Source organism: Carlito syrichta, unplaced genomic scaffold (genome assembly GCF_000164805.1).
Source record: "Carlito syrichta isolate Samal-C Ts95f unplaced genomic scaffold, Tarsius_syrichta-2.0.1 Scaffold309773, whole genome shotgun sequence".
NCBI lineage: Eukaryota > Metazoa > Chordata > Mammalia > Primates > Tarsiidae > Carlito > Carlito syrichta.
Genome location: NW_007253869.1, coordinates 679,070 through 688,536, shown reverse-complemented (window position 1 = coordinate 688,536; position 9,467 = coordinate 679,070). Strand labels below are relative to the sequence as shown.

General features: G+C 45.6%; 1 protein-coding gene across 1 annotated transcript in view; it reads right to left on the bottom strand.

The window, feature by feature from the left end:
• Window positions 1-9,467, bottom strand: part of SLC7A8 (solute carrier family 7 member 8) — a 64,557-nt gene that overhangs the window by 43,246 nt on the left and 11,844 nt on the right. Inside the window, exon 2 of the mRNA XM_008067790.2 lies at window positions 1,370-1,574. Coding sequence (XP_008065981.1) covers window positions 1,370-1,574 — 205 coding nt within the window. The remainder of the gene's footprint in view (window positions 1-1,369; window positions 1,575-9,467) is intronic.

Sequence of the window (9,467 nt, the reverse complement as noted above, 5' to 3'; positions counted from 1 at the left end):
CACGGCGGGGATGCAAAGTCATCAGGGGAGAGCCTGGGCAAGTCGATGGGCAGCCATTAGCAGAGGCAGGTGGGTTAAGGGGATGCATTTCCTTTTCTGTTTTCGGGCATGTTGAAGATCCCGGCCCCCGGCCCCATCCCCAAAGGAGACACTCAGCCCTCTACAATGACAATAAAATGGTTTAATGATGAAGAGCTAAGTTTCAACTAGCACTAACACAAGTTTTGGCAATCTTTCTCTCTCCCCTCTCCTTTCATCATTGTTCCTCTAACACGCTAGTCCTCAGTATCCAATGGTGGAAAAATAAAATTTGCAACCCTAGAATTTTCATAGCCGTGACATGCTAAGGGTGTGGCTATGTAAGCATGTCCAGTGGAAAAATTGAGTAGGGGTTTGTGGCGGCAGCACCTTCTACATCCTTTGGCTCCTTGGTGAGGGTTCAGCTGTTCCATGGCGGGTTGCAGGAGCTGAAGAAATTCAAGATCAGGGCCTGCCTCTAGAGGGAGGCTATTATCCTAGGGAGGCTATTATGTGAGAAGAGGGTACACTGTATCTGAGGTGACAACACTCATTGGTCAAGATAGAAGGGCTTTGTTTGTGTGATGCACTTTCTCTGGGCGTCTATGGTCAGGGTTGTTACATAGTTTTTTAAAAATTTAAATTGTTAGCCAAGCTCAGTGGCTCAGCCTGTAATCCCAGCACTTTGGGAGGCCAAGGAGAGTGGATTACCTGAGTCTGTGAGTTCGAGACCCACCGGGGCAACTTGGTGAGACCCTGTCTCTACAATAAATAAAAAATTAGTCGGGCATAGTAGCACACGCCTGTAGTTCCAGCTACTTGGAAGGCTGAGGCAGAAGGATCGCTGGAGCCCAGCAGGTCGAGGCTGTGGTGGCTGGGAGCATACCACTGCACTCCAGTCTGGGCGACAGAATGAGACTCCAACTCAAAAAAAAAAAATTTGAATTATTTTGTAGAGACAAGGTCTTGCTATGTTGCCTAGGCTAGTTTCGAATTCCTAGGCTCAAGTGATCCTCCTGCTTCAGTCTCCTACAGTGCTGGGATTACAAGCATAAACCACCACGTTTAGCCTTAAATGCATATAGTTCTATTTACTCTTAGAATCTTTCCTACTAAGATCAATATAGAGTTTAAAACAACAAATCTGGTTCCTCTGTCACTCTCAGGAGCACCAAGGGGACACAAGTTTACATTAGCAACCATGACACAGAAGCGGAAGAGAAATCTCATTCTCTAGTGCCACCGGCACACCAGAGGCTGGAAACCTCTGGCCTTGGCTTTTTCCGATCTGACCTCTTTCTGCACTTTCTGCTTTTCCCTAGATCACTCAGGCCTCCACAGATCATCTTACCCAGCCAGTCCTCCAAAGATGTCCTTGACATAAGAGTAGTCACCTCCAGATTTGGGGATGGTGACCCCGAGCTCAGCATAGCAGAGGGCTCCCACAGCTGTAATGAGACCTGTCACGATCCAGACGATGAGAGCCAGGCCCACAGAGCCGGCGTTCTCCAGCACACCCTTTGGCGAGACAAAGATTCCGGAGCCAATGATGTTCCCTGTACAGGGCACAAGGGTAAAGAGGGGAGACAGACAGTAGTCAGGACAGTTGTCAGCACTGGCATTTGCGAGGTGGTCTCATGTCTGATCTGATTCTAAAATGCCTTGGAGATGCGCACATGAGCTTTAGGAAGGTATACCTAGCGATAAGTCTCCCTAAAGTAGGATAAAGAGGAACAAGAGCCAGGTATGGTGGCTCACACCTGTAACCCCAGCACTTTGGGAAGCAGAGGCAAGAGGATTGCCAGAGTCCAGGGTTCTGAGACCAGCCTCGCCAACGTGGCGAGACCTCATTCTTACAATAAATTAAAAAAATTAGCCAGGTGTGGTGGCACACATCTGTGGTTCCAGCTACTTGGAAGGCTGAAGTGGAAGGATCAACTGAGCCCAGCAGGTTGAGGCTATGGTGGCTGTAAGCATGCCACTGCATTCCAGCCTGGGCAACAGAGTGAGACTCCTACCCCCCAAAAAAGAGGGGCAGAGAACTGACACTATTAGCCAGGAATGTGGTCAGGTGCTTTACATGTCTCATTTAATCCTTAGGACAACACCATGGAATCACATATCATTTCTCACATGTTACAGAGGAGAAAACTGAGTCTCAGAGATCCCAAGTGAATTGCCTAAGTCCACATAGTAGTAAGTGATGGTGTGAGTACTGAATCTCAGGACCTTCCAACTGGGCTACACATGATCTACCCAAGGTGACAAGGGCCTCATGATTGGCTGAAAACGGCAGGACTGGAAAAGTGGGCTGGTCTCAGAGACTATCTGCCAGCTACAAGGCTTCAGAAATGAGCCCAAGGGCAATATCTTTTGGACAGATTCGGCGTTTTCAAGACCTGTGAGTGTGGACAGCACACTTGGAGGCTGGTTTCTACCCCAAACACAACAGCCCCACCCTTGGTGAAGAACATAAAATAATCCTATAAAAACAGCTCTGCTAGTTTGGAAGTGGTTTGTAGGAATCCAATACGTGCAAAGCTTCAGTATTATATTATTTTAAAGGTCATTTCCCTTCAGTGTTGCATGTGACCCTCACAACAACCTTATGGAATTCAGGGAGAGGAGGAAGGGCAGGCATTTCTCTATTTTAGAAACCAAGAGACTAAGACACAGAGGGGTTAAGTGGCTTTCTCCAAATTCCACAGCTACTGATGGGTAAAATTGGATCTAGAAGTCGGTCTCCTGATGCTTAATCCAGTGCTCTTTCCACTAATCCACTTCTGCTTCTGTGTGCAAGAACTTGTTTTCTCCTGAGAGTTGGGGCCAGCAGCAGGCACTGAATGGCCGGCTACTGGGCTGTGTGTGTTAGGCAGGGGAGGAGTAGGAGTGTGCTTCCTCCCAAGCGTTCCACTCTTGTGGTAAAGGAGGTAACCAGAGTCCACAGGTGCTTTGAAAGCACTCTCTTCATGCCCTGCTCGGTTTCACCACCAAATGCCTGAGTGAAGAAGAAGAGACCAGATGGATCCAGGCAAAAAGGCAGAGTTGTAGTATGAGGTCAGTTGGATTTCACAGTGTTCGAAACACATCTAAAATTCCCACCATCTCTCTTTAGTGGTTTGGAGCCAGTTGTGTGGTCAACTTTCTTTCTTTCTTTTTTTTTTTTTTTTTTTTTGAGTCAGAGTCTAACTCTGTCACCCAGGCTGGAGTACGGAGCATGCTCACAGTCACCGCAGCCTCAACCTGCTGGGCTCAGGTGATCCTTCTACCTCAGCCTTCCAAGTAGCTGGAACTACAGGCATGCACTACCATGCCTGGCTGACTTTTTTATTTTTTCTTATTTTAAAGATGTGGGGTACAATTCAGGGAACTTATTGATTTATTGTAGAGATGAGGTCTTGCCTTGTTGCTCAGGCTGGTCTCGAACCTCTGAGCTCAGGCAATCCTCTCGACTCTGCCTCCCAAACTACTGGCATTATAGGCATGAGCCACCACTCTGGGCCCATTCTCAGCTTTAAAAACTGGCTTTCAAATCTCAACCATAACTCAATCTCAATCCAGTCTTGAGACTGAAATATAGAATCAGAGGGCATAGGCCACATGTAGATGAAAAGGAAACACATTTCTGTCTCAAATATATCATTTTCTTTTGGTGCAAACATTCTCTCCCAACAGAACATTGCTGTTTATAGCAATACAACTGAAAGAAGAAACAATCTCTCCTATCAAATTCGTGATATAATTATCAGGCAAAGAGAAGATAGAAAAAGGAGATTCCGAGGGTCACCAGACCTATGGACTTTTCTTGTATGTTTATGTAAAGTTCTGATAGGAACGAGCAAACACCTTTCACCCTCTTCTCTCCTCAGCCAGTCCCCAGATGTGCTTTGCAGAAGTACTGGATGAGTAAGACTAAAAGACCCACACTTGGTATCCCAGGATTCAAGACATGTTCAGACAAATGACTCTTCACTTGCCAACACTGGAAGCTACCAGGTGTTGGGAAATGAGAGAACTAGAGACAGGCTTGCTAATATTGCTGAACGATGATAGTAAATTCCTTGCCTAGCAGGAAGTTATCAAAAGAGTGTTCTATAGGGCATTTCCAAGTCAGCCAAGAAGAGAGCAATTGAACTAGGGTTATAAAACCTGCTCAAGGGGTTAGAAGAACAATTAATAACAGGAGGAAAATAAGGTTTGACTTTGGTCTTTAAGGTACTGGTAAAGGGAGGGGTGTAGAGCTAGATGTTTCTTAGAGCCCAGAATGGCTGTTGCAAGGAGGAATGTGGGAGTGGGTGTTATTTAAAAGATCTGATTTTCTCAGGAATGAAGAGTTGGTCAATGTGCCACCAAGGGTTCTTGGAAAACAAAGACTGCAATAGGGATTGGTAAATTTGGGATCAGTGAGTGCTTCTCTTCTGTTTTTCCACCAGCATTTCCGGAGTGTGTGTGCTCTCTCCTTTGTTCTGGTTGTAGGAACCACGGGAAGATGGGATGTGCCACAGTAGCTGCCTTTTCTGACCCACTTTCTACCTCCATTTGTTCTTAGAGGCTCAATGACCTTCCAGGGAGCTGCCAGTGTGATTGTGAGGGTCATAGTAGGTTGGCACTGGGACAGGAGAACTCATTTTATAAAAATTGGGTTCTTACCCCCCAAATACCTTAATTTTGACCAATTAAATTTCCAAAAATGAGGCAATCTGCTCGGGTCCCCTCCCACTTGGGGAACTTTTTGTCCTCTCAATAAATCCTGCTTTCTCACTGAAAAAAAAAAATTACAAAAACGAAAACTAAACAACAAAATTCAGCTATGCAAGCCTAAACTGGGTGCTAGGGAACAGGAAATAGAGGAGTTTCTCTCTCTGATTCTAGGAAACTATCATTAGAAAACCAGAACCTGGTAGGGCTCAGTGGCTCAGCCTGTAATCCTGCACTTTAGGAGGCCGAGGTGAGTGAATTGCCTGAGCACGCATTGCGGGTTTGAGACCCACCTGGGCAAACTTGGTGAGACTTCATCTCTACAATAAATCAAAAAAATTAGCCAGGCATGGTAGTGTCTGCATGTAGTTCCGGCTACTTGGAAGGCTGAGGTGGAAGGGTAGCTGGAACCCAGCAGGTCGAGGCTGTGGTGGCCGGGAGCGTGCCACTGCACTCCAGTCTGGGTGACAGAGTGAGACTCCAACTCAAGAAAAAAACAACCAGAACCTGAGAACATTTCTTCCACTTTAGCAGGCTCTGGTATTTCTGCAGGGAGAGGAACGTCACCTACAACAGAACTATGTTCTGCTGCTAAAAGAAAATTTATATTACATTTACTCAAAAGTAATGTCTACTATATAAATCTTTATTTATTTTTATTTATTTATTTTTGTAGAGACAGGGTCTCACTATATACCCAGGCTGGTCTCAAACTCCTGGCCTCAAGTGATTCTCCCACCCCGGTCTCCCAAACTGTTGGGATTACACACATGAACCACTGTGCCTGGCCTCCATATGCAATTTTTAGTGTGAATATTTATCTTCCCTACTAGACTGTAAGCACCATGAGAGTAGGAACTATGCTGCTTTCTGTCATCTGTGAAGTGTCACCTAGAAGACACTCCATAAAGATTTAATGAATAAATGATGTTTGATATCATTTGTGGCATCTTTACAGAGCAATGTAATATACCTATTTCTTTGGAACCTCCAAATCCTGTGAGAATGTTGGTGTGGACTGTAGGCAAATGAGTAAAGCAACCTACTTATTTCATTTCTGAGGAAAGAAGATTGGCTATTATTATTACTATTATTATTTTTGAGTCAGAGTCTCACTCTGTCCCCAAGCTGGAGTACAGTGGCACACTCATGGCCACCACAGCTTCGACCTGCTGGGCTCAGATGATTCTTCCACCCAGCCTTCCAAGTAGCTGGAACTACAGGTGTGCGCCACCACGACCAGCTAATTTTTTTTGAATATACTGCAGAGACCAGGTCTCACCAAGTTACCCAGGCTGGTCTTGAACCCCTGAGCTCAGGCAATCCTCTTGCCTCGGCTTCCCAAAGTGCTGGGATTACAGGTATGAGCCACCATGCCCAGTTTAGGCTGGCTATTATTACCATCTCCAATTTATAGCGGAAGAAAGTAGGGCAACTATTATTCTCATTTTTCAAATGAGGAAAATGAAGGAGGTATTATTATCCCTATTTTATGGATGAAGAAGCTGAAACTCCGAGAGGTAGTTATTTGCTTAAATCACAGAGTGAGTTAGTAGGAGCTAGATTAGAGCCTAAATCTTCTGTCATAGTCTCAAGCTTTTCCCTGAAAACAAAAGGTCTTTCTACATACACTGGAGTCAGTCTTCCATGCTCCACTCCTTAGGCTATGGGAATGGTTCACAAAAGTCACCTATTAGAGAATTGGAACACAGACCTGACTCCTTCCTTCTATGGCAGTACCACCCTCAACGGTGACTTAACAAAACATTCACATCCATTTCTTTACCTGATTATCATACCTACTTCCTTAGGTGCAAAGAGCAGATACTATCATTCCTATTTTACCTTTGCAGAAACTGAGGCTCAGAGAGGTGAAGGGACTTGATCAAAGTCATGCACTGTGTAAGTAGCAAGGCCAGGATGACCGGTCAAGTCCTTGGACTCCTGACTCAGGGTTTCCTCCACGACTCTGCTCCCTCTCTTCTGGAAATTACACAATAGACACTTTAACTACTGGGCTTTTAAACTTGGACACTGTCCAAATGAGACTTTCCCTGAGTGGCTTTGAAAAAGAAATGGGAATGGGCTTTTCTACCCTAACAATGAACCTTTTTTTTTTTAAATTGGAGTCTCACTCTGTTGCCAAGGCTGGAGTCCAATGGCACGCTCACGGCCACCCCAGCTTTGACCTGCTGGGCTCCAGCGATCCTTCCGCCTCAGCCTTCCAAATAGCCAGAACTACAGGCGTGTGCTACCATGCCCGGCTAATTTTTTTATTTATTGTAGAGACGAGATCTCACCATGTTGCCCAGGCTGGTCTCAAACACATGGGCTCAGGCAATCCACTCATCTTGGCCTCCCAAAATGCTGGGAATACAGGCTGAGTCACCGAGCCCGGTCAATGAGCCTTTCTTGATGAGATATAGGAAGGAAGTTGATTACCATGGGGATTTTCTTCTCCATAGTGTTACCCTTAGACTCATTGTCTATAAAGCCATTTAAGAATGAAATGAACAGCTGTATGGTATTGGCGATGTACTTGAGGTCAGGGTTTTAGTCTTACTTCCATCTACCCCAATTAATAAAGTAATCATCTTATCATATAGATCTTCTTTAATGAAAATGGATTCTAGGATGTTTGGACAATGAGAGCCAGCTTGGCTTGCTCTGTTAAAGAAAACCCAAGTAAACCATCCTATTATATCAAATTATATCAGTGGGCAAGTCTTCACTAGAAAAATTGCCGGAATTGAGAAAATCCACATTTGCCATGAGTAATCACTACCTTCTCCTTCTGTAGGCCAATTCCCTACATGACTCCCATGAAGGCATTACTCACACCCAGACCTGTCCACACTAGAATGCTGTGGCCATCAAAGAATCTCTTAGGGCATAGAATTACAGACTTCCAATGCCCAACAGACTTTCAGGTCCTAAAGGCTTTGGCCTCCCTTACTTACTCATGCTAGTCTTCAAAAAAAAAAAAAATACCGTCTTGCTATGCTGCCCAGACTAGTCTCAAACTCCTGGCCTCAGGGGATCCTCCCACCTTGGCCTCCCAAAGTGCTGGTATCACAGGCATGTGCCACTGCACCCAGCCCATGTTAATCTTGAAATCTAGCCACAGCTTCTCCCTGGGGCTTGGAGGTTCTGGCTATTTCCATGATGGCCAGAGAAAAAACAGGTGAACCTGCTTTGTGCTTCTTCCATGAAGTGGCTGGGAGGATCTCAGAACTTTTCAGGGCTCGGGGAACAGTGTGGAAGCAGGGTCTGGCACGCTGGGGCCAGGCTTTGATCCTCACGCCAGGCCTGGAAGCTCACCATGCCTCTTACCCTGTTTACACTTTCCCATCAGGACTGTACAAACAGCTACCTCAGAGGTGGGGGCAGGTCAAGACTCTGACACATGCCCTGAGGAGTTGCCATCCCTCAGGACAGAGATGTGGGAGGTACTACAGGACCCAACTGTTCTGGATTCCTTACTGGAAAAGTGAAAAAGCCACTAGACTTGGAGTTGGAGGAGCCACGGAGTTCTTGCTTTGCCACTCACAAGCTGTGTGACCTGAATTTTTCTGAGAATCATTTCATTCATCTACAGAATGAGAATAACTGTTCTTGTCCTGTCCTCAGTGTTGTTGTGAAGATTAGGGAGGTCACATATATGTGAGGCAGTTTATAATTTGTGAAATGCTGACAAACATAGGGAATGACTAGGATTTGTACCAGTCCCGAAAGAATTCAGTGAACTTGCTTTGGAGGTCTGGCTCCAAAGCAGCACTGTGCAGCCAGGACCACGAAACATTCTCTGAGTCATTTGTCTGCTTGTCTAAGTATAATTTTTAGATGCCGCAGGTGGGCGGGCAGCAGGTTATTGCATCTCAAAAGGTATTTACTGAGCGCCCACTCTGTATATGCTTGTTTTGGAAGGTAATTGGGAAGCACTTGTTCACACATGGACTTTTAATGAAATACATGGAGCCAACCACCACCCACCAGCCACTGAAAGGCAGGCCCAGTAGCCTAAGGGGCTAAGAGTGCTGAGGCCTCAAACAAGACCACAAGGACTCAAATTGCTTGTTTCCAGCATTTCCCTGCCTGACTGGGGAACCAGGTACCCCACAGTGAGAGGTTTTGTCTTCCTCAGTAGTTTTCAGCTGGGGCCAACTTTGCCCCCATTTCAAAGGGTCAGTTGGCCATATCTGGAGACACTTTGGATTGTTACAATTGGGGTGGGGTTACTACGGACACCTGGAGTGTAGAGGCCAGGAATGCTACCTGAGCACCCTCATTGGACAGGGCAACCTCCCACAACAAAGTATCTGGCCCCAAAGGTGACAGTGCCGAGGCTGAGGATCCCTTTTCTACCTTCAAACTTCAGTATCATCATCTAGTTAATCTCGAATTCCTTCCAACTTCAAATGTGTATTTTTTTAAAGCTAAGCACAAAAATGTATTGATCATGGGAATAACTCATTTTAAACTTGAAAGGACATAAGATGGATCACTATAGCCAAAGGGCAGCCATTTTAACATTGCTTAGCTTTGTCGTGTTTTTCTAGCAGTTCACTTTAACTTACCCACTAGCCAAGGACAGCATTGGTTTCTCAGGGGAGCTGTCGATAATTGTTTTACAAACCCCTCCCCAGCTTGTTTTGTACTAATTAGCTTTTCTTTTCTTTTTTTGAGTTGGAGTCTCACTCTGTCGCCCAGACTGGAGTGCAGTGGCCGCTCCCGGCCACCACAGCCTCGAC